Below are 26,703 nucleotides of genomic sequence, written 5' to 3' on the forward strand. Positions count from 1 at the left end.
TTGCAATAATATTTTGGATATACAGTTTTAAATAAAATATTAAAATTAATTGCATCTTTTCACAGTTTTCTAAAGTAGTTACCAGAAAACTTAAAATTGTACATGTGGTTTACATCCGTGACTCATATTATGTTTCTATCGGGCAACTATGTTTAGTGAAAGACACTCAGGAAAAGAATCAGTGTAGCTTGGGTTTGTGGAAGAGAACGATTCCCAGATGGACTAAAGGCTTGGGCTGGTTGGGCATGGTTTTTAAAAAGAAAACGGGATTGAGGGGAAGCAGAATCTTTACCTGGAAAGGGAAGAGTTCAATCGAGGATGTGCTCAATTTAAGTGCCTGGTAGATAGCTAAATGGGGATGAACAGAGTAAGCTGGGTAATAGGTCTGCAATTCATGACCAAATTTGGGACTGGAGATACAGATTTTGGAGTCACTAGTTCTGTCATAGAAAGCTATGAATAAAATCTCTGGAGCTTGAATGTAGAGCAAACTAAGAAGAAGGTTGATGGTCTGTATTGAGGTTTGTCAAATAATCTAGTGCATTGGTACTGCTCAACACGCCTTAATACATTTCAATGAATTTTTGTTGAGTATCTACTCTGTGCCAGACTTTGATAGTATATAAGACCTTAGACTTATGAGAAACAGTAAAATATTTTTTAATGGAAGTCAATTATTTATATAAATGTCTTCTTTCACGCCTGAAATACTGTTTATTTACAATGAAAGATGCAAAAAATAATAGTTTGATAATAATAAATAGAAAACAAAATATTGAAGTATAATAAAATGTTTCATTTGTAGAAAGGAGATCTTATTAGAAGAAGGTAAAGTTAGAGATAGACTTGTGGAAAACTCAGAGAGGTTTTCTTGTGATTACCCAGATTCTTTAAGTATTGATTCAGTATTATATATATGCCTTCATTAAATTTTGTGACTTTCCTCTGGTTTGAGGAAGCTGTACCTCTAGACCCGATGTTCCTGATAGAATATTATTGAGGTGCAAAAGAATTAAAGTGAGAGATATAAAGAGAACGCACAAGGGAGATATTCTACTGAATAAACTGAGGAAGAAGTAGACGGGAGAAAGGGGTGAAGAGACTCGAATAGAATGGACTGAGATGGAACGGTCTTGCTCTGAATGTTGGCCAGAACAACAGCAGGGAGCAGCACAAATTTATTTTTTGATAGTGATGGGGAAGACAGTTTCCCATTTTGACCAAGTACAATTAATTATATGTTTAAGACATATATGTTTTATTATTAAAGAGAGTAGAAAAACATATTCTTGTTTGATGAAAGAAGAGATAGTGGTTTGAATATTATACATTATTTGTGTAACAAACATGTTCCAGCATAACTACATCAGGCATTGTGCTAAGTTATTTAAATATATTCTCGTTTAATGCTTACAATAAGTAATGAGTAATACTTTATTGTCTCGATTTTACAGAAAAGGAAACTGACTCAAGGAAGTTTCACAAATTGTCCAAGGCCACACAGCCAGTGAGAGGCAGAAGCGGGAGGAGAACCCAGAGATCCATAGTCCACTCACAGAACTGGTTACACTTGTTATATGCTGGAGTTCAGGGCGTGTGTATGCAGTTAACAAAGACGAAGGAAAGGAAAAAATTCATCTATTGATTAAAACCTTGGATTTCAGAGGAGACGCAACATTGCTCTAGTGGCCATACCGGCAGTCGTATTTATTCTGAAGAATGAGAACCAGGATATGCACATACTCCATCAGTTATTTCACATTTTCAGTAAATGCAGAGTTCTCCATCTGCTTTTCCCACCCACCTCATGGCTCACACAAGAAAATATTCATTCACATATATATACATATAGTGAGTATATATATATATACATATGTGTGTGTGTCCCCTTAGCTAAGCTGTGTTCCTGTAGTTGACATCAAATCCTATACACAAGAGTACTAGATTTCTTTGTTTTTGAAATTGTTGGCCAGCATTGTTTTTGAGGTACCTCCATCAAGCAAATGGTTAGTATGCTCTCTGGCCACAAAAACCAGGCTTTTAAGATATTGTTCCACTATAAACTGTTTGTGTAATTACAAATAAATCAATACTCTGGTAAACAAATCACTTTATATCATATTAAAATAGAGATATAGAGGAACAAAAATGACATAAGTTAAACGTAAATGAATTTGTTGAAATCAAGGCAAATAAAATCTCTTATTAGACTAAGAGCTATTTTTTTAATAAAAAATACAGTGATAGAGGGAATATAAATTTTTCTCAAGCATTCTTCCTTGTTGCTTACTTAATTCTTTTTAGGTGATCGTTAAATACAAACAAAATTTGTTTTTGGACGAGATTTGTAATACAATTTTTAGAGACTGGTATTTGACAAGCATATACTATATTTTGATTTGGGTTATAATCAAATAATGTTCCTGCCTTCCTTAATGTGAAATAATCAATGATTATGCTCTCGAGTTAGGCAATTGGAATAAAGAAAAGAAGGAAAGAGGAGAAGATACTGGCTTGCTTAAAGATTTTAGGAAGTTCTTTAAAATTTTAAAGAATATGTCATTCAAGATCATGAGATAGAATTTATTTAAAACGTTAAAGAATTACATATATTAAATCTCAAGTCAGTAATTCTGAAGTGGCCAGTAGGTAAAAATCAGGAAAAACCAAGATATTCTTAAAACTGTAATTTTCCCTGATTTAGTCTAATCTTCTCGCAGCCCAGAGTCCCTCTGGGTAGTTTACTGTACAATGAAGATGAATTATATGATTAAAATTTATCTTGATGTTTTCATTATCAATCATAATAAGAAAAATATACACACTGATTGAAATGAACCCAGGGAGAAGAGTCTCATTGAATTTGGGGGAATTCTGCTCTCAGTTATCTGTAGGTAGGTGAATGATATTGTATACACTATTTAGAAAAAAAGAGAACATGCAGAAAATGAGTTACATTTTAAAAAATCTGGTGATCAGTTGGACTTTGAGTTACACGAACTTTACTTAATTTCAAAAATATCTCCCTCTCTTCTATCAATACTTTTGTTATCCCACTTGGAAAATAAAAGTTAGTCTCTAGTTCTAGAAAGAAAAAAATAGAATATAAACTGGAGGAAACTAGTGAACAAATCAATCAAATGTTAGAACTCTAAATACACAATTATTGTGGTTTTAATGTGCTCAATGGAATGCTATGGAGCACATGCTCACCTAAGCAGCAATAAGGTTGAGAATTTGAGTCCCACAGATAACAAAGGACCAACAAAAGCAGTAGTTTGTGATTTGTATTAACTCACGCCCAAGAAGAATCTTACATTTTCTGAAAAAGATCAAGAGCCTTTAGATGCAGTGGGTAAACAAACAAAAATCTTAATAAAGTATATGTCCGAAGCTGAATTCTGAAATAAAATATGTAAAAATTCTTGATTATCTTTTAGATTTGATTTGATTTGCTTGCTTAAAACAACAACGACAACAACAAAACAAACAAAAACAAGACCTTTCAGTTTTCTTTGAAGACATTGAAATATGTCAAGCATAATTTCTCAATAATAAGAAAAAGTAATACCATTTATAGCCTACAGAAAAATTACTCTGGAGGAAGGATGGGTTGACAGGTAATGTTACCAGAGTCACTTTTAGTTAATGTTCTGTTGAAATTTTTCCTTTGTATACCAATGAAAAGATTAACAAAGCTTTAATGTATCTTCATTGACAAATGGGATAAAAACCCAACCAGCATGACAATAATCTCCAAATAGGAGAGGAATCTAAACTCTAAGACAGAAAGAACATCACTTCTTCTCTAGAAATTAATTTTTGGGTGTCATGGTTGAGAATTAGTGATGTTTCAAGAGGTAAGTTTTAGATTATATTTATTTTCCTAAATAGGCATTAAAAACATAATCTTCTGCAATAGCACATGTACTGGCATATATAAAAGTCCATGCTTTAAAACAACTGACATATACTACATAGAAGGCACAAGGGCCTCACGCTACCTGTAAACACATATCAGTGTTTTCATTTCATATCTTATGAATAAGGTTTTTTCTTCTGTGGATTGTGAAAAAATATATAAATATTACATCATTGTCATGGTGGAAATACCTAGATTAATAGGAGGGTAAGATTTTGGATCCATGTAAAGATGGCCTTACACATACTAGTTAACATTATGCAGAGGATGCACTTTCATTCCTTCTACCCAAAACCCTCCAATAGATATGGTTGGAACCATAATGCAAAATTCACTGAGCATGGCTGCCCTGCCAGATAAAACAGTAATATCAATGAATGTGGAAACTTTCAGATAGTCCCTTTCCACAAAGGGAAAACAGACAGAAAACATGGTAGGCTGCAACTTCACAACTTCTTTAGCAAGTCAAGGAAATTCACAAAGAGGAGTAGCAGAGGAAAATACATGTGAGCTAAATATAATAAATAGTTATTGCTCAAAATAAGAGTATGGGATTCTGTAATTTCTTTTCATGACAAAAGCAAAATTGTTTTTGAATTAGCAAAAGGAAGATGTAAGCCCTTGATTCAGATATTGGGTTACTACCAGTCTCATTTACGGATAACTCAGTCTTTATCTTTTCCTCAAGATTCTCATTTGTCACTTGCTTATAATCAGGGTTCTCAGTCATACACAGAGTTTCTGAAACCTTATGGTTAGCAGAGGAACTGGCTGTGTTATGAACCCCACAAAAGAAACTGGATAATGCCACAAAACCCTACATTATTTCCCGAAACCTTCCCCCAGGGATTGATGCTAGCAATTGCCAATGCGTGCATATATAACAGTTTTCATTTGATGAAAAAGATAGAAGGAAATTTATTCACACAGTCCTCTGTCGACAATCACAAGGGTGTTGGGGGGATGAAAGCTGTGGGGTCTGTTTTGCTATTGAATAGTCAAGTAAGCATCTCGTGAGCCTTGGTTCTTTTCTCCACTGCTACCTCACTTTCTGCAGCTCCTGTCTCAGCCAGGACGGCAGGGGCTGCCCCAGTCTATGCAGTAGTTTGGACAGTTCCACGTTATGATCTCGGTAGTAATTAGAGAGGAAAGTTCTAGACTGGAAGGCAAAAAGGAAAAGAAGACTTGAAGGAACTTATTAATTCATTAGATGAGATTGTGCAATCTACATTTCTTAAGAAATTCTATTACAGCATTGATGTCTCTAAAATAAGTATTTCTTTGTATTTTTCCTAAGATATCACTCACTTTTGAAAAGATTTGGCAGAAGAGTAGCAATAAAATAAAAGGTCTATGTAGGTCATATGTGGCTTGTCTTCCATATGGCACTTATTTATTGTGGGATTGATGACGTCTACGTAGGGAGGAAAGCCAATGAGAGGTGTGTAATAGGTATGGGCATACAATATATAATATAATAAGTATATAATAGAATGAAGCAGAGACCAGCTGCGGTACCAAATCCACAGAAGCAAGCTACCAAAAACATATATTTCCTTTAAAATTGTAAATTCTGTAAAATTGGGCCAAAGCATAAAAATAAAAAGTGAACATAAATGATCATATAAGCTGAAATTCACGATTAAAGAAACAACTTGCAACATTACAAAAATATTTTCTCTATTTAGTCAGGAGTAAAATAGATTTAAAAAGAATCATCAAGAGCTTTCTACTTCAAAAATATTGTAAGTTCTCATTACAGAAATCATTATAGTAATCTTTCTTGTGATTCTTATATTCCTAATCAAGTTGGAGTGATTGGCCCTTACTAGATGAATGATTTAAAAAAAGATTATCAAATATATCAATGGCTTTAGTTTATGTTTGCTTTTGTTTCTGGAAAGCAGAAAATTTATAATTGGGTTTTGTCTCTGGATATCACTTACTTCATATTATAACCTACTGAACACAGTTCTGTGTCTCTGACAAAATAGTAGCAATGAACACTTTTCCTGTGTATGTATAGGTAGCAACAGCCCCCACATTGTTTTCCATCTAGTCAAGGTTGTACCGTCTCTCTTAAGCCCTTCCCAATATTTTAGCACAAATGTGTCTCTTTCCTCATAAAACTCCCTTAGCAACTTTTGTGTACACTGTGGAAATGGACTTAAGACAACTACATTTTGTCTTCTACCATTTACCAGGTATTTCATTACATTTCTTCTCTTAAACTAGGTTGTAAACACTTCAATTCTGGATAAGATGTTTATAAAAGTAATGGGAACATTACATTGATTTCTTGGCAGATTAAAGTGATTTCTGAAACCTTTTTGAAATTATGAAGTTCAAAGGTATAGTTTAAGGACCTTCTGGTACTTTTATTTCCATAGTAAATGCCTTCCATCCTCCCTTCACTCACCTTGCCTTAGGAGAGAGACTCATCATATCTGGCTCAGCTGATTGATAACTGTTTTCCCAATCCTCGTCTACCTCCTCACACCATCACTTCTACTGAGAGATTTTTTTCCCTGCTTCTTTGTAGTTTGTCATTGTTTTAGGTATCTTATTATAAATCAGTGACCATAACTAATGTACGCTCCTATAGTAAATTTGAGTTCAAAACTGTTTTATCCTGTATCCTCTCTGTGATATTATGATTTATAGTAAGTAATACATATTTATTCTCTGTCTGGGTTTCTGGCACAGAGCTCCTAAAACCCTTGGAATTTCCTAAGTGGGAGAGTGAGAAAGGTGTCTTTTGTTATGTTAATGAGGCGACTTTTGGCCCCCCTTTAGGATGAGGCTAGTTGCCAGAGGAACCAAACCTGTGAAGAGAGGGTTGGAACTTTAAGTCCTTACCTCTAGGGAAGGGCAGAGGGCCTGAAGGTTGAATCAGTCTCATTGGCCAATGATTTAATCAACCATGCCTATGTAATGAAGCCTCCATAAAACCCCCAAAAAAGGACAGGGTTTCAAGAGCTTCTGGGTTGGTGAACATGTGAAGATGCCGAGTGATGCACTCAGAGAGGACATGGAAGCTCTGTGCCCTTTTCCCATACCTTGCCCTCTGCCTCTCTTCTATCTGACTGTCCCTGAGTTATGTCCCATTATAATAAACTGATGATCTAGTAAGTAAAATGTTTCTCTGAGTTCTGTGAACCACTTGAGCAAATAAATTGAACCAAAGGAAGGAGTCGTTGAAACCTCCAATCCATAACCAGTTGGTCAGCAGCACAGGTGACAACCTGGGCTTGCGCCTGGCATCTGAAGTGGAGGGCAGACTTGTAGGACTGAGCCCTTAATCTGTGGGGTCTGATGCAGTCTCTGGGTAGAGAGTGTTAGCACTGAGTTGAATTCTAGGACACCCAACCAGTGTTGAGCATTGCTTGGTGGTTTGGAAAACTTCACTCACATGTTGTAATTGGTGATCAGAACTCTTTACTCTTTATTGCTTAGCTCATTACTATGCATGGTAAATGTTTAATATAATAATAATGCTTATATATTTTACCCAAAATCACTTGTTTAGTGAACAATTTATTTAAGGACTTTACACATTTGGAAAGGAGTTACTGTTTTGCATTTACATTTGAATTGCCTCCCAACAGCAAACAATGGGTATCTATCAATCATCTATTTCTGTTGGTCTGTCTATCTTTTAAATATATAAAACTATTGATAGCAAAGAAAGACCAGAAAAAGGAACCAAATTTACTGTCACCAGTTTTGAAAAGGTTGTATGCCCAGAGATCTACCAGTATATTTCAAAGATTAGGAAAATATTACCTCTGGATCCATGGGTGGATATTTTCGGCCTTTGCTTTTTCCAAGGCATTTGGTCTTTCCTCCTTCCAGTAGCTGACACCAAAAGCCCTTCTGGGGATCAAACCTACAAATGATCAAACATAAATGATTTTATAAAATATAATGATTATAAATTGTATGTGGAATTTTGAGAGAGAGAGCCTCACCGATTGGATAAAGGAAATGCACTTTCACATGCCCATTGCTTCGATTTGATTTAATTCAGTTCTACAAATATTCATTGAATTGATTTGAGAGGGTCTTATTGAGATTAAATAAACTGTTAGTGCTATTTGTGAATATTTCTCCCGTAATAAAAAGACATATAGATCTTTAGGTCAATCTTATGTTGAAATCGTGAACTTAAGTTCCACACTTTACCTATTCATCCGTAAAAGATCAAGGACCAATCATCAGAACTACAACCCACATAAAAATGACCTTAAGATTTATTTACTTATGAATATGATTTCCTGTCAAAATATATTAACAGATTTCTTTGAAATCATTCAATGGTATATATTAAAGTGACTGAATATAAAGTAAATACACTTATGTGAATATAAACAAGAATTAAAGCTTTTAATTTGGAAAAATACTGTATTTTTTTTACAGTCCAAAACGTTTACACTTCCCAAGGAGGAAATTAAAAATGTAAAAATATAATTTATTATATTTTTTTCAGGTAGCACGAGACATGGGCTGTACAAATAGTGAGTGGAAGATTAGACAAGCTTTTACTTCTTTGTTGAAGGCAGATGATTCTACTAGATAATTCAGGTCCCTATACTCTTAAAGAAAATTCTACTGTTGTTTTGCTCTCCTGGCTGCACAAAGTTACAAATGGAAGAATGTGTGGCCTAATTATTTTGTTTAAACTCAGACATATACGAATTTTTGTTTAGGACTAACAAGATAGGAGAAACGAAAGAATGAACCAAATAAGAAGGGAAATTTTAAATTTATTGCTGTGGGACTTGCTGCATGCATAAAACATCGAAAAGGTTTGCATTTTTGTTGCTCAGCAGATGTTTTAGAAGGATGGAACATAATTGACTTGGATGTAAAGTTAATTAGTTGCAGAATATTTCGTTGCCCTGGGCCCATTCCTATAATACTGGTGCACCTGCAATTTGCCTCTGCACATATGTGAACTCATTTAAGGGGAGAGGGAAATTTTCTTCACAGTTCCCTGCCCAACCTATTATCAGAGACCCGATCCTTGCAGTCCAGGTTGTCCTAGTACACGTTATCAATTAAAATTAAATACATCACTGGTTAAACAGATAAAAGGAAGACAGAGTCATTTCCAACCTGGACTTTTCAATCTGTTCTTTGCCTATCATACAGTCCTTTCTCTAGTTTTCATTAATTTCCCCAGAGGAAAAACAATTCAGCCTGCTGTGCAAAATGAGATGGGGCAATCGGCGTAACGGTGCCCCTAAGCAGCATTTTCCGCCACAGGATGAGAATATTTAACTGCGTTGAGGTAAAATACAGATCAGGCAGCAAAGCCAAGAAATTTCTTCACATGCTGAGAGTATCTCCTTTGCTGTCAGGTGTGCAGAGGTCTCCGGACGGGCTGCAGTCTCTCCTTGCTCTCTACAGCAGCTGCTTGGAGGCAGAGCTTAACACAACCTGAGCAAGGACAGCCATCCAGGATGCTGAAAGTCATTCTTTCAGATAGGGTTGTTATAACCTAGAGTCCACATGTTTTTGCTGTCCTGGTTTCATTTATTGCATTGGCAACATTATATAGCCAAAGTCTAGCAAAGGGCATTTATTCTTTCTAAGTTCTGTCAATCCACTGTTTCATAGTTTCATTTTAGTAGGCATGAAATGGTGACATTGAGATGCAAAGCCTCTCTCAAATAACGGTTAGACAACTTTGAGGACATGAATTGGTTGCCACACGAGTTCCTTTCTTATACTGAACATCACTACAGTTATTAATTTTTTGTGAGGTGAGACATAGTAAAAACCATATATTCTGTACTTGTTTGTAATCTCTTCTTTAAATGTATGGTTTTCCAGCTCTACAGAACCATAAGCAACTATTTGTAGTAGACAGGCTAGAACCATTCCCTAAACTGCCGCACGGAGGCAGGGGAAGTCACGCTAACATCAGTAACGATTACTGCAAGATATGTTACGGCCGCTCCGTCTACCTCATCAGCAGGGGCATGCCTGTGTTGTTGTTATTGCCATGCGTAGGGAAAAACTTCATTAGGGTTGTTTTAGTGCATGAGGAGCAACCCAGTCTTATTACTGCTTTTCCTGTCCCTCCATTACCCTCCCTAATTGTCTAATTGCTGATTCTAATCTGCTGTGAACTGGAAAGTTATATAATCAGGCTTGTTAGAATTTTCTCTAAAATTTAATAGGCTTTATAGCAGGCCTTGTGTGACTGTCAAGTCCAGGCCCTTTTAAAATATGTTTTTGCTGCTCGGAGGTTTTGTTTTTGTATGTTTGTTATTTTGCTTCTTTCCATTGTTTTTCCATTTTTAATGACCAAGTGTATGGTTTTATTTTCCCAAGATGACTGCAACAATGTCTCCCTAGCCACATTCTCTTCTGCAGAATGCCCTTGCCCCTCCGCATCAAGAAGGGGAGGCTCATTTCCCTCCCCTTGGATTTGGACTGGGCTTTCGTGACCTGGTTGTAATCAGCAGGATGTGGAGTAAGTGATGCTGTATGACTTGCAAGGCTAGGTCAGAGAAGGCTAGGGCTCTCTTGGACCTTGTTCCTTGGATACATCGCTCCCTCTCAGAAGACAGCCACTGCACTGTGAGAAAGGCACACAAGAGGTCTTGTCCCATTGAGCTCCGCCTTTGAGCCATCCCAGTCCAAGAGACAGAGATATGAGTGAAGAAGTGAACAAGTCTCCAGATGATTCCCGTCCCCAGCCGTTCGAGTTATACCCAGATATTCATGTCTTCCCAGCTGTGGCCCCAGGTATTATGAGCAGAGACAAGCTGTCTCGGCTGTATCATGTCTGAATTCCCAGCCTGCCGAATCCACCAGCATAATAAAATGACCGTGGTTATATGCTAGTCAGTTTGGGAAGGTCTGTCATGCAACAATAGATAACTGGAACATTATACGTGATTATATTTGGTTACACATAATTTAATAAATACAGAGTGAAACATGAATGTATCGCTTTCCCAATTCTGCCTGAAATCCTGCTACCTTCACAGAGCTAACGACGGGCATCTGCATTTCCCTACTAACTCGTAAATTACTTGGAGGAAAAGACTACATCTTTTTCACCTGTGTAACTTCAATTTCTAGGACACTTTCTGCACAGAGTAAGCATGTAAGAATTCTACCTAACCAAACTGATAGTGGGAAAAAGCTTACAAAAAGGGGAATTTGTGACATATCAAATTTCTATAATACTTTATAAGATAAGGTATTCCTGGTCTTCAAAAGGGAGACACTACATGCATAATGAGAATATTCCTTTGACTGCTTTTGAGTAGCATAATGATGTATAAATTCACGGCTAGTAGTAATGATGCTATATACACTCCTACCAGTGATAATTTATGATGGCAAATAATGGAAATGAAATCAAGCATGAGAATAGACTCACGTTAGTGCTTCAGAGTAATTATAATGAGGTGTAACTCCCAGAAACTTCTGGACTTCATCCATCACAGTAGCTGGGTCAGATCTCAGCTGCTGTCCATCAATAATTAGCAACTGTAAAGTCAAAAATAGTCACTTTATGAAGAACAAAACTAAATTAAATACACTGAGCTGCCACCTTTGGCCTGGTATGACCATCAATTAGAATCAGTGTGAACATGAAGAAAATATGCACTACTTAGAATACATTTTAATGTTTGCTGTTCTTGTGTCTTCCAAATAAACAACAATTAAAGTTTGCCACCGGCATCATTTATAACCCTTAACTAACTTGACTGTGAATCAGAAATAAACATAGATACTCTCTTCATTTAGTTGTGAAGTAGAAACATGATTTTCCGTATGTCATGCAATCAGATAATTAGTCAGCCTATGAAATCCCATAAGCTAATCTTGGAGCCAAGGGCTTAGAAATAGTGGGCCCACAGTTGAAAATTACCCATCTATTCTCCTTACAAACTATGACAGAGAACTCAGCTTCCAGTTGTAACCTTATCTGGGATGTAGAGTATAAACGATATGGACACTTTCCTCAAATCCTTATTTCTTGTTCTATTCACATTCCTGGAGCTGATATAGCACTTTCCATTTTGACGGTCTAATGGGTGACCTCCTTCTTTCTCTGCAAGAGTCCCACAGGACAGACGACATGAGTATCTGCACATGGTGATCCATAATGGTATCATCTAACTGACTGCTCTGCCAGTAGCTGAGAGTTACTGCTGCCTATGAATCACGTGATGTCTCCCGTGTGAGGACTTAGCACTTTGACACCAGCTTCTATCCAAAAGAAGATCTCAAGAATTTGTTTCACAGCCACTTAACAATATTTTAATACTGTTATTGACATTAAAAACGCAAAGATCCACTCCTTTTTTAGGTATGTTCATCTCTGATTATAAATCACTCTCTGTGGTAATGTTAATTCATATTTTCTGTTTGTCAGTGCAACATAATCATGATAAACAGAAGAAATTAATTTCAGGACATTACCTGAGAAGTAGCAAAGTAAGTTAGCCATCTTTCTATGTGGACCGCATACCACCCAGGTACTAGGCATCTCCTCTGCAAAGTTTTTAGGTCCGATGGGGCCCAATGTCCTGTTGTAATAACTTCATAGAAATTAAACCTCAGGGCAGCTGGATCTTCATGTGATCGTTGGTGCTTTAACAAGAAATCAGTTGTAAAATTAATTTTCTTTATGCCTGCACCGGTATGTGTGCACATGTGTGATGTGTGTGTACATATGTGTGTGTCTTTTATCTCCAAAAAAGTAATGAAAAATGATTGATTATAGAATGAAAAATAAGGTAAAAAGTGCATATATTGAAACTTAGGCATTGGCATATTGCTTTTTAAAGTACAAGTTTTCCATAGACATCAAATAGGATGCAGACAGGCCTGTGGTTGTCCTCATGTCTGGAATATTTAGGTGCAAGGAAAGAGATAGAGTAAAAGGACTTTCTTCACGGGTCTGATTAGAAGTGAAAAGACGTCAGGAATCAGACAAACCAAGCCTGATGAAAAGAGATTTCAACTGGCAAGAGTGGGCATGCTCATTGTTTCATTACAGCTGCCCTTGTGGGTTCTGACACTTCCCCAACATCCCTGGGTGGCAGGTGCTATCAGCACAGAGAAAGCAGATGTCTGTTCCCAGTGCTTGTTTAGGTGTCATATTCATGTCGACGTTGTCTGTGGTCCTTTTGTTTTGCTCTCACCAGGGTTTCCATCTAACTCTGCTGATTCCCAAATACTGTTTCCCTACCTCTTTTCAGTACCACATGCTCTCATCAAACCTTCACTGGTCAAACACAACAACCCAACACAATGAGAGATGAAGTTAATAGTCAATACAATTTCATGAGCACTCAATATGCTCCTCACTAGACAAAGAACTGAAATAGATTCTGGAGATAAAGAGAAGTAAGTAAGACATAACTGCCATCTTCAAAGAGATCAAAATCTTGTACGAGAGACAAGAGATTAACAGATTGTAATCAAGTTGTATCTTTGACTAGAGGTATCAGCTATTTGCTGTGATAGCCAGACCAATAAATCTTTAGTTCTGAATGAAAGATGAAGGGATCTTTTTCAATGGTTGAAGCTTTTGAGCTAAAATTTAATGAGAAAGATTTTGATAAGGAGAAAAAAATAAACATGCAAACTAAGAGAAGTTTATCTCTAAAGTAAGTTTGAGTGAAGGTAGATGAGATATGGGGGATGGATGAACCAATTTTGTGAGATATCTAAAAGTGAAGATAAGGAAAATTTACTACGGGAGAAGGATGGAAGGATATTAGGGTCTGATACAATTGTGCAATAGCAGGCCTAATATGAGAGTTAGAAATAAACACAACTAAAAAAGGAAAGATAGTTAGGAAGTTGTGAGTGGTTAAAGAGTAACCAGTGAGTGGTAGAATGGTAGAACTAATCATTTTGAAGCCCTCTCATTGTGTATTTACTGACATTCTTAATGTATATACATTATGCTGAGTATATAGAGATTACGTAACACATTTAATCGGTAAAATGTGTAGAAAGTACATAACTTGAATAAATATAAATATACTGTGTGCGTATTAATACAGTAAGGCTAAAATTTCTATTTTAAGCAGTGATAACATGGAACTGTACTTGACCTGTTCTATACTGACTTACACCAGTTTAGTACCAACTTCTCTTTATATTCCTGCAACTAAGATTAGCAAAAAAAATATGACCAGAAGTCACAAAGGAAAATATTTTATGGAAAAAAAGAGCACTACAGCTCTTCTATGAAGCCCATTATAAAAATGTGGGGTAGAAATTACAGTGGCAGGTGACGTTTGTAGGAGTTTCTGAATTACACCTGCTGAGTTTTGGATTTATGGTATTTACCCAGTAGACAAGACCAGCTAAATAACAGGCTGCATTATTTTGAAATGTAGAGCCCTTTGGGGACCCTATTCTTAGCAATATGGCAATAAAAAGTATTACTGGAAAAAATAATTCTTTTCAAAGGTGTATGTTCAAAGAATTTACTTGAACAAGCAGACATAGATTCTCTTTAAATGCTTTAAGCCATTTAAATGGTTTAATCTATGTGAAAAAAAACTTCATATAAATCTGCCTAAAGTAGTGACCGTGCCCCCTGCTAGGAGAATGTGCAACATTTTGCCTCAAGTGTTTGCGTTCAAAATTTTAAATTAAGGCTTAACATCTCAATGCTTTTGGCACAGTTTTAAAAAAGTAAGTTTATCTTGCTTTGCATTATGAATTTTCACAAAGTGAGAAAGGCACATTTTTATATCTTGAGGAAGATACCGACTCATGGATTCTAATAATAATTTCTGAATCTTGCACCCAATTTGTGTGTTCCACTTGGATCCCCAACCACTTGCAATCCCAATTTGCAATGCCATATTTTTCTGTCCATCATTATTTGTTTTCAATTACATATGTTTATTGGAGAAATTTTGAAAATTCAAGGCAAAGAATGAAGAAAAACCTAAAATTACTTGTTATCTTACTATGCTCTTAAAAAATTCCCTTTTAATCTTCATTTTAGCATTAATTTCTATATGCATTAAACATATACATGCACAAACACACTCGTGTCATTGGGATTTTAGTACATATACCTTATTACCACCACCCTAAACTCAAGATCACTAACTTCAGTTAGCCTTCATTGCTGTAGGCAATTTTACATTTCTCTGCTCAACTTTCTCTCACTGTCGTAGAAGAGTTCACATCCCCTTTTGTCTCCTCAAACAGCTGCCTCCCAAATTCTCCCCCTCTTTTTCATCAGCTTAACTCATTCTCAACTTCTCAAAGGAAGAAGAGACCATCACAGTCACTTCCATTTCTCCATCCCAGACCTTCAAATTTCCCAGCACGTAAATTCATCCCCTCTTCTGTCCCTTAAGTTTCACTGTGGGGGTTCTTGATAAAGTCAGAGAGTCTATGGACTTGGATCTGCAAAAGAAAGGCCCCTTTATTTTCGGTAACCTCTAAATGAAATTTAGCATTTATTGTACCTGTGATTTTACCACCAATAAGAGTCAGTTACTTTTCCATCACATTACCGGTGTTTCAGATATACCAAAATGTTTGTGCTCATCATGACAAGCTACAGGAGTACAGACCCACAGTTAGATCTTGCCATTTGATGATACTGATTTGAAAAGTATTTTGATAATTACATTTCAACATAGTTGTTTCCTCTGTAGTTCTATGTATTTAGTTTTATGCTTTTCAAATATATTTCTGAAATGGAGCCCATAGACGCCACCAGGCTCCCAGAGGGGTCCCAGTACCAGAAAAGTGAACAACTCTGGAACCAGAGTGCTCCCCTCCCACGTATGTTATTTCCCGTAGCCATCCCTTCCAGGCCTCTCAGGATCCTTACAGGATTGATTCTTCATTTCCTCTCCAGGGCCTTTAACATCTCCCTTTCTTTGGAAACATCACAATTCAAATGGCCACAACCATAGAACACATTTTCCTTACGACCACTTCAACTGCTATGTAATAAACGTGTGTTGTGTTTTTTCCCCTTTGTATCACATTTCCTTAGTGTTTTCCAAGCGCTGCCTACATCTCTTCATCCCCACTTAATTATTCCAAGACCCAATCTATCTGGTTTTGCTGTTTTCACTCTGTTGATAAGGGCTCCACTTCCTCAATATCTTTGACCTCAGTGAAAATAATTCAGGCCTTGTTTTGCCTAATTGTTTACTTTCTTAGCAGCTGTTTGACATGTTGTCACCTCCTCCATTGACAGTACTCCCTTGCCTCATATTTGCTGTCACTATACTCCTGGATCTTTTCTTCTACTCCTCTGGCTGTATTCTCTTGTCTCTCTGGCTGCCTCATCCTGCTCTGTATTTTTCTTCTCTAAACTCTCTCTTAGGCAATTTCACCAATTTTGTGGCTTTTTGCCTCTGAGTCACAATTTTCTGTCTCCAGCTCAGACTCTCCCCAGAGTGCCAGGTAACTACTGTTCCTTCAGCATGGCAGTGACTCCACACCTCAGGATCACCAACTGTATCACATCTTTAGCCTCACCTCACCCCCACACAACTCCTGTATCCTTCTTCAGAGCTTCTCTTTTCATATGAATATATGGCCATCATCCATTTGCCCAGATTGGAAATTTGATTCACCTTTGACACTGTTTTCTCACCAGGTTCTGCTCATTTTAACACCCAAACATCTCTTCATACTTCAGACTTCACTCAGTTTCTATTTACTGTCTTTGTCTGTGCTACCTCTATTTCTCAGCAGGACTATTGCAGTAGCCTCTATTTGATTTCTCTGAATGCATGTAGTAATTTGTTCCAACCCAATCCATTCTTTGAATAGCAGATAATGCAATGTTTTCTAAAAGGAAATCTGATAGTCACAGGCTGACAACATTTTTCAGTCTTTCAATTGCTCAAAGAATGGCATCCACATGGTTCTCCCACATGACTTCCAGCCTCTGTGTGCCTCTCAGACTCATCTCTCACAGGTCTCCACCTCGGGCTTTGCTCTCTAGCCACATGGAACTTTTTTTAGTTCTTTAAATGTGCTATGGTTCTTTGCACCCAGTGGACCACACATACTTCTCCCTCTCCCCTACTCTCCATCTGTGCTTAACCAGTTAATACCTACTCATCCTTCAGTTTTAAGTCCAAATTTACTTCTCCAGAAAATGCTCTCATAACACCTTACATACTTCCTCACAGAGCATTCAAAATTTCTAGTTATATAACTTTGTGATCATTCGATTAATATCTATCCACACATTAGAATGACCATAATGTTTTAATTATCATTCCATTGATTAAAACCATCATTAAATGTGGCTCCAGAATATTCCATTTCAGTGTGACACAAATCTATATTATTGGGCGTTTATTTTTCCTTTAGTTGTTATTATTTTTATAGATAGTACTACGATGTATAAATAAAGGAATTACATATTTGTCTAATCCTTTGAGGCTTTCCTTATGATCGATTCCAGAAGAGCAACCACAGAACAAAAGGGCCTTTGCAACCCTTTTGATGACTATCAACAAATTAATTTTTAGAAAGTATCTATACATCTTTCTATTAGAATGTTTGAATCCCTTTATGATCACACTCTTGACAACGGAGAGAATAAACATTACAATGTTTGTTAAGATGATATTTAAAAAGACTATCATTTTGATTTGTATTTTGTTGATCCCTAATTCGGTGGATCATTTTTCACAGAAATTGTTGAGCAGTTGCATTTGTGTGTACGTGTGTGTGATTGTCTATCTATACCTTTTGGTTATTTGCTCATTTTTATACTGATATATTTATTTATCAATTTGCAGGAACTTTTTTACAAATTAAGGACACTAAGTCATTTACCATGTATTTGCTAAAGATTCTCTACTTAGATATTTACCTTTAATTTTGTTAATTGTGACAGACCAACACTTTACATGTTTATATAGTCAATCTAGTAATTCTTTGATGTGTGATTTTTTCTATTATTTTATGTTTGAAATTTTTTGTCCAACTTGATATGTAGTAAATATTTAGCTCTTATTTTTCTTAATTTCTTTTTAATTTTTGGTTTAGTTCTTTTAACATTTGATTGTTCAATACATCGGGATTTTATTTTGACATTCACCATTGCTTACAGTCAAGCTATGACCAAATGCGTTAATAGTGCTTTTCACTGCTTCATACCTGGTACCAAGAGTATGCCCTGTCTGAGGGGTCGATGAGGATGGTGATGATCTTAGCTTTGGGGACCAGAGATGCAGCTCGCTTGGGAGCTTCTTCCGAATGGAAGTAATTAGCACTCTTTTCAAATAGAAAGTCACTTGTAACGTTGGATGGAGTAGGGAAAAAGTCCATATACCTGAAGGTGGAGAAAACAATTCATTAATCTGAGATCTAATTTTTCTCTGCCATACTATGGATACAAAATAATTTGACCATTTTTACATTCACATATCAATTTCTAATTATTAACGTTAGAATAGTCGAAAGAGTAGCTATTATACACACTTTGAATGTGAAAACAACCCAAAGCATTCATGTTCTAATGAATTAGTTATTGTGGTAGAAGGAGTGAGATGCAATAGGTGGGTTGTTAAGGAATAGAAGGAAACTCCTTTAGATTTGGGTTGATGTTCTGTGCTATCAAAATCCAAATCCAGAAAAATTAAGTTTACCCTTGGCAAACAGTGAATTACACCATATTGCCTAGTGAATATTTTAAAATAGCAAATTTATGTTTGCAAATTTGAATGCAAAATTCTTAAATGGAGATTAAAGTGCACAAGAGAGGAAAATGTATAAGTCAGAATAGCTATAAAATACTAAACAGATTAGGGTATCACTGCTCTCCTCTTTTTTAACTTGTGCATAATTTGTAGTGTGTGCAGCAATGAGAACACATCACCGTCTATCTAGAGTAATTAAGGGCTATCTCCTGCCAGCTGATCCTGTGGCGCCTCGGTGGGTTCATTTCTCCATATGCTGTCGGAACGTTCCTCAGTGTGTAGATTATGCAATCAATATGTTCGGAGGTTAATTCAGTGCAAGGTTTTAATTATGTGTGTAACCCTCCTTACAACTCACCACTTCTCTAACCCTCAAATGTTCTAGAAATAAATAATGAGAGCAATTAAGAATTCATATAAGACACTTATTTTCCTCTTTGACATTTGTTATTATGTTTCCCAAATGTGAAGTAGTGAGAAGTCTCATCTATATTCCTGCTTAACAATCTGTGTTCTGTTCGAGCTCATAGACAAGAGAAAATTGCTGCTCTGCTTTTAATAACTTGCATGCAATTCCAAAATTCACTTGGTGTTTTTAAAGTAAGGTGGAATAGAGGTATCTTAGGTGCAGAATGGACATGTCTGTACTCACGATGGGAAACCAAATCTGCTCATGGGCATCACTGCTGCCCCCCTCTAATCCTAGCTATCTGAAAAGAATGGGCCTTTTCCTGAGGACAGGTTCCTATGTGACGTTGACATCAAGTTACATGCTACAGAGGTATGCATCGAGGGGACTTTTCCTCAGGGGAGATCTGCCTGGGATACACACAGGGATTGGATATATCCCAGATACACCTGGGAATTGGAAATCAGGGTCACATTTTCTTAGAAAATTCGGATAGAGCTAGAAAAAAGCCCCAGAGTGAAGATCAGTTCCAATATCAGACTTATTCTATTTCATTTAGGGAAAATATTGTGATTTTTAAATTTTTCATAATTTATCAAATGCAAAGTAATATTCCTTTTATGCACATGTGTGACTAGCATTAATATGATTTGGAAATGCTCTGCTATTATTTGCATGACAAATATCAGCTTATATTATAATACACCATTTATAGTCTACATGGTTAATGAAGACACGTGTCACAGAGTATAAAATAAAACAAGCTACTGATTTATCTGTTTCCTCAAGCATCATTGTGAAGACAAATTATGCATTTAGCTAAAAAAATTCTAGGCATCGTAAAATAATAATATGCTTAAGGAGAATTTTAAACATCTTTATGAATAATTCTAATGAAAAATATTCCATAATCCTCTTTATTCAATCATATTAATTTACCAGAAAAATATTATCATTATTGCACTGTCCAAAGTATAGGCAACACTGATTAAACATATCGTCATTATAAATTAATTTCTAATTCACTGTGATAGAATTGAGCACAATGAATTTATTCTGTAATTATGCAGATGCTGTGCATACGTCTATAATTGCTCTGCCGTGATTGAGCGTGTGTTAATAACAGACTTTATTTTTTGTTATTTTTCTTACCAGTCAATTCCCTTGTGATAGTTGTTGCCATTAAAGAACTGAACTTCTTCAAACGTCTTGGGGCTGGGGAGATTGCTGATGATGGAAGGGTGCATAAGAAGAAATAAATAAAGTGCAGTTGTTCCTATTACAAAAAAGGAGGCAAAAGGTTATATGGCAATAAAAAAAGAGACGACTATTATTTTGGCAAAATTTTTGCTCAAAAACCAATATTCAAAAGACCACTTCTTTCGAGTGTCAAAATAATTTCCTTAAAATCGATTAGATGCATTTCATGTAGCAACAACCTAAGGGTTCTTTTACTAGACTTCATGATTCTATTTACCTGAACACCTGATTTAATAGACATACACAGCGAAAGTAAAGCAGACTGATGATGCAGCAAGAGGAGAACTCAGGAATCGGGTGGTTCAATTTCCTTCCCGGAATCAAGCGGCATTCCACACAATATCTGAACCTTGTGGGTCCTCAATTAATTTAAATTCAGATCAATTAAATTAAATCAAACTATTCAACAGATGTTGACTGGTGCTACTCTGTGCAAATCTTTGTAGTAATGATTGGTAATAACTCTTGATAAGAAAAACACGTTTGCTGGCCTCAATAAACTTAAAGTGCATGTGTGGACTTGGGTCAAGTAAACAGGTAATTGCAACATAGTGAGACAGGTTCCATAATGGGAGAAGACCAGATTGCTTTCCAATACAAGAGAAAATGGGTGATTTAGACTTGGAAAGTCAGTGAGGGCTCCTAGGAAGAAGCATATTCTAAGATTCTACCTTAAAAACATAAGTGTTCCCAGTAAGGTTGAAAGAGAAGGGCAGGATTCTGGAAAGAGAGTCACTTGAATGTCCTACCCTGGTAAGATAGTGATCAAGCCTGGTGACTGAGGTACTAGGCTGAACAGCTAGCTGACAGAACCCGCTGAGTTTATACATCACAGAGGCTCAGATGTAATCTCTGAACCTTATTTCCATTTGAGTTAGGCCAAGGTCTGAGGGCCACAGCAGAAAGGATCATAAAGTGACTGAGCCTTCATAGCTCTCATAAATCAAAGTTTCCCTCTGGAAAAGGTTATTCCTTTTGTAACATGTTGGACTTAGGAGAATCTGTTGGATTTCCTGGCTCTGGGAGAGCCATAGATGAGCTACACAGGTGGGCTGGCAGAACAATAATCATTGTAGCTGGGGATCTGGAAACAGAGAAGAGCATCAGAGAACTGGCATTTTGTTCTAATATATCTTAAGCTCATAAGAGCAAAGGTTGCTGTCCTTTAAGTATTAATGAGATTGCCACCTGTTTAGATCCTCACAGCTTTACACAACCACCAAGACTGAATAGAGGTATGACTGGTTAAAGGAAAGTAACAACAGATCCAAGAGGACCAACCATTTTGGATGGAAGACATGTTAAGGCATCAAGTATGGGAGGCTCCTAGTAAAATGGGAGGGCAAAAACTAATAAATGCCCTTAATGAGATTTAATCACTAATTTAAAAAGACTTCTAAGAATTAAAAAATATGGAATCAAACCATATAAACTCAATAAAAAAACGGAAGGAGTCGTAACTAGTTAAGAAATTAATTAGAATCCAAAAAGACCAGGCAGAAGAACTAACTCAAACACTGAAAAATACAGACATGAAAATTATGAGGGGCAATAGCAGTCTCGAAGAACTGATTTGCTTCTGAAAATAACAGAAGTTCAAAAAGGAGAAAACGCGAGAGGAGGAACAAAAATGTTCCCGGTAGAAGAAATAAATTAGAGATCGAGTAGTATAGAGGAGTAGCTGGAAGGGGACGGGCAATCCAGAGAGGGGTTCTTTCTAGATCCTTTTTAGGGTGGCCCTATATGAAAATGTTTAATTGATGGTAAGAATGAAGCGTGTGTGTGTGTGTGTGTGTGTGTGTGTGAAAGAAAGAGAGCGAGCGAGACAGAGAGAATGGGAGAGAGAGATTTTTGAGACACATAAGAGAGTTGAGAATATTAGTAGTTTCATATCCCTCAGATGTTGATAATGGATGCATCCAGGATACAGATAAAGGAATATTTTTGAATTATTGCTGAATATCACAAAATGAATAACCTCACTCAGTAGCCTGTACAAATGTTTAATCACCCTGACGGTCACAGAACGGCACCCAGATCTCCCTGGGCTTCAGAAAGCCAAACCCTCTCTGCTCTGAGCCATACACCTTCATGCCGCCAGGAGCAGGACAGACATCAGGAGGCTTCTGAAGGGAGGAGAAAGCACTTTCAGCTAGGGATAGCAGACACGTGGCTTGATATTCTTATAATCAGCCGTAAAACCTGGGTCCACCATCTCAAAATGTATATACTTTTTATTATCACTTGTGTTTTCTTCTATCCTTGACAGTCATTTTTATCCAGACTTCGATATAAAGATTTTTGTGGAGGAGATGGGAAAGGCCTCAGACCTTGCAATACTCCAAGAGAAACTTTATCGTATTTTATATACAATCAACTTCCTTTTAGTTTTACCAGACCAAGTTTATGAGGGTGAACCAGTCAAATTATGAGAAATTCATGTTGAAAATGGGGACACTGATCTTCTGGAAGATTTAAGGCCAATGAATTATGCTTTTAGAATGATTGTGCTAAATTTAACCCTTTTGGAAATCCTTTCCTTCCCTGGTAACATCAAAATTTGACCCGGAATCATGAAGGATGCCTAAGTGTCCAAAGGACCTAGAAGGACTATGATTACAACTGTGAGTGACAAAGCCAGGCCTCTCCCCAGTCTCTGCTCCACTTTCAGCTGATGGGAATTCCCTCCAGGATTCTGCATTGGAGAAGTAAGATAGCTCATCCTTCCATTCCCACTTCGCAACAACTGAGCAAATAGGGGTTTGAAGACCACTTTTACATTTCATGTTTACTGCAAGGGATGCATGGGCCATGTTTAAGTTGCTTAAAGACAACTTTGCGTCGAAGGCCAGATCCTCACATTTACCTGTGCCCACCCACCAGGAAATTACAGCTTCTGACAGCAGCGGGAGTTTTGCCACCTGAAGTGATAAGGAGAACAAAAAAAGGACTCCGGACTTCCATGGTTGAATGGATTTTAAGAATTATCGTAACCATTTTCACATTAAAATAGCATTTTCATAGCATCAAAAATATTATCATCCAATTTCTTTGTTTTGACTTGTTTGTTTGTCTTGGGAAAACCAAAGCCAGCTAAAAGCTTTATCATTCCCATACTGGTAAGTCAAAATTAAAATATAAAGGGATAAGTTATTGTCTTTCTAAATACAAACAACAAGGAGGAAAAATAGATTTATACTTAATAACCTGTAATTTTCTAGCAGAACTAGGGAGTAATAATATTTAATGACACATGATAGAAGATACGCCTTTAAATTAAATTTTTAACATAATTTTACAACACAGGAATGTTTGATCTCTTCACTAGTCATTCCAGAGTTAGCACTGCTATAACGGAGTTTAGAAAATTAATGCACATTTTAAACAACAGCAACAACAAAAGTGATACATCTGGAAATACGGGCTTTTTTCCCCTTCTCTGCACGTGTGTAACTTGCTATTGTACCACAATTTATATTCCTGGTGGAAGAAAAGATTTCAACAACCAATATCTAATAGTCTGGAAATTTTGCCCACAACCTTTAAAATGATCTACTTGCTTGTATTACAAATATTTTCATCTAGGCCAGGCTTATTTATTGTGACTGTTTGTTCTCTGTTATGCTTTGTGCACTCACTGATGAAAATGCTTCTAGTCAAAGTGGTGAATTCAAAACACAGCAACTCAATAAAAACTTTAATTAATCGAGACATGAGTAAAGTGTATAAAACTGTCACATAGTGAAGAAAGGATAAAATATTCTAATTGAAAGTGTCATCTCATTGGTGAAATACTTTCACTCTCTTTTACTACATCGTTATATACACGTGTCCTTCAGTAAATGAGCAAATACCCAAGGAAAAAATGCCTGACGAACCTCAGGTGTAGAGAAAATAAGTCCAAATCATATTTATGCCTAATAATTATTTAAAAAAATCAAACCACACAAGTAGAATATTTGAAAGTAATAATGGCAGTGGCTTTGAAAAAACCTCAATTTAAGACTGATATGCAACGTAAAATAGTTTGAATCAAGTCAAAGCACTTTTATGAGAACTTAATTCAGGAGTTAATTAAGCAAAGTGACAAAAAGTAGAAATTAAAAATCAGATACCACAACTGTGACACATAAACTTAGTTGTTAAAAATTAGGACATCTGTAGAACACTTTTAAAATCTATAGATAACAATTTAGTCCTTAAGTGTAATTAGTAGCCAGCATTAGGGTCCCTTTGAAGTTCATGGCAGAAAGATGATGCTTAGGGATGAAGAGTGAAGAAAATAATGAACTTGCATGGGTGTCCAAATATTTCACAAAGCAAAAGCTAGTCCAATAACACCATAGAATAATATATTTCATGATTTAAAAAAAATAATGCAAGCACCGCAGTTGGCTATTCTTACCTGTTTTTTGTGGCCCAATTACAAGGAATTTTGGTAAGTGGTCACAAGTTTTCTCTCTGGACCAGATGTCTTTGTGCCGTTTATCATCACATGGATTCTGTGAGAAGGAAGAGTAATACATTTTATTGTGTAATGAATGACTGGCTCTATTCCCTATAAACTGTTCAAAAGACAGAACCAAATTCTTACCTGATGCCCTAGAGCAAGGAGTAAGACCCTGTTTTGGCTCTCTGATTTCCAAATGGTTTCCTTACAAAGTGACTGGCGCCTTCTTTTCCTTCAGGTCTAGAGGTCTGGCTCAAGCTGATCCTGCCTTCATCCTCTTCTCATCTAGGTTCTAACTGCTGAGATCCCACTTTGTTCTGGATTCATGTTTTACTTCTGTATACCTGAGCCTTAGCTTGTTTTAACCTAGTTTGACCATAGTTTCTTGGATATCTGGCTTCGTCCTCATCTTTTTTATGTTTCTTTCCTCAGAGGTTAGAATGTCATCCTTGAATGCCAGACTTAGCCAAATTTTCCTCTCCTTTTCACCTGTGTGCTATTCTCTGCTGATCCAACCACCCTCTAAGTTTGGCTACACCCCATAAGCTGACAGCATCTGGATCAATATTTCTAGCCCCTACCTCCTTCCTGAGCTCTAGACCTATATTTTAAATTGCATATGTGTCATTGCATTGTAGAGGTGGTGAGGAAATTCCACAAATAAAATTTATTTTCACAAATAAAATTCTTTCTAAAAAACATATGTTGGGCATTAAAACAACTATAATTACATATTTATTATCCAAATATTAAAAATGACTAATTATAGTTCATGTTTGTGTACTTTAGCCACATCTTTCTCTAATACCATGTCACCAAAGTTCCTCTGAAGAATCATTGTTGGCACTATGATCTTGTTTTACCTTTTCATAAAATTGCCTGCAATTCTTTTCCAGTTGCATTCATGGTTAATAAATCTGAAAATGCTGAAACTTTCAATGGACGCTTCTCTTATGCCACTATATTTTTAACTGGGGAAATATTTTCTCCATTTGGTTCAGATAAGTTCAGAGCAAATTTGATTAAAGAGAAGTATTTTCAATTCTAATTGTTTTCCATATTGAAATATCTAAATATTAGAGACCAAACATTTTCCCATTTATTTTTCATTGGGAGTGTCTTTCTTTGACAAATATTTTTCAAGATAAAACTTATCAAATAAGTTCTCTTTAATTATGATTCTTTTGACTATTTTGCCAAATATAGGTGCTGAAAAATCATAGACTTCGCAATATTATTCCATTCTGACACAGACTATAAGTCTATCTAATTAAAAATAGAAAATCCATCAAGAAATGCTTATCACAGTTGAACTTCCAAAGTTCAATTAAAGAATGCCAAATTAAACCTCCCATTTCATTTGAATTCTCATTGCTTAATTAGCTTAGTTTCCTCCTGTCTTGCTTTGAAGTTTTTTTTTTTTTTTTTTAAATATGGGGAAAGGCACTAAAGGAAGAGAAAAATGTTATTTAAACATATTTTTTCTCAAAATAATATTTTTCTCAAAAATAATATTCAGAACCAATTCTTCTCAGTGTCCTTATATAGACTGAAGGGACCCAGATCATCCTGACCCCACAGATATTAACATTGACCTACTATATTGATGACGTGATGTTAATTGGACCTGGTAAGTAACAAGTGGCAAGTTCTCTGGCTGCCTTGGTAAGATGGGTGGACTCCAGAAGCTGGGAGATAAACCTGCAAAGTTTCAGGAACCTATCACTTTGGGGGTCTTCTGAGCGCCAGTGGTCTGGAGCATGCCAGGACGTCCTCTCCAAAGTGCAGGGTGTGTTATTGTACTTTGCAACTCCTACTACTAAGAAAGAAGCACAGTGCTTGCTAGGCCTCTTTGGGTTTTGAATGCAGCATTTTATTGCACTAGAGAATACTGCTCTGAGTTACCGACTGGACAATGCAGAAAGCTGCTAGCTTTGAGTGAAACTCAGAACAAGAAAGAGCCCTACAAGAG

General features: G+C 36.4%; 1 protein-coding gene across 1 annotated transcript in view; it reads right to left on the bottom strand.

The window, feature by feature from the left end:
* Positions 1–1,187: 1,187 nt before the first annotated feature.
* LOC106840255 (bifunctional heparan sulfate N-deacetylase/N-sulfotransferase 4) overlaps positions 1,188–26,703 on the bottom strand; it is a 268,031-nt gene continuing 242,515 nt past the window's right edge. The window contains exons 8-14 of the mRNA XM_044767308.2: positions 24,687–24,783; positions 20,174–20,297; positions 18,071–18,245; positions 12,374–12,544; positions 11,325–11,434; positions 7,709–7,811; positions 1,188–5,081 (exon numbers count right to left, since the gene is read on the bottom strand). Coding sequence (XP_044623243.1) covers positions 4,962–5,081; positions 7,709–7,811; positions 11,325–11,434; positions 12,374–12,544; positions 18,071–18,245; positions 20,174–20,297; positions 24,687–24,783 — 900 coding nt within the window. The 3' untranslated portion in view covers positions 1,188–4,961. The remainder of the gene's footprint in view (positions 5,082–7,708; positions 7,812–11,324; positions 11,435–12,373; positions 12,545–18,070; positions 18,246–20,173; positions 20,298–24,686; positions 24,784–26,703) is intronic.

Source organism: Equus asinus, chromosome 3, assembly GCF_041296235.1.
Source record: "Equus asinus isolate D_3611 breed Donkey chromosome 3, EquAss-T2T_v2, whole genome shotgun sequence".
Taxonomy (NCBI): Eukaryota; Metazoa; Chordata; class Mammalia; order Perissodactyla; family Equidae; genus Equus; species Equus asinus.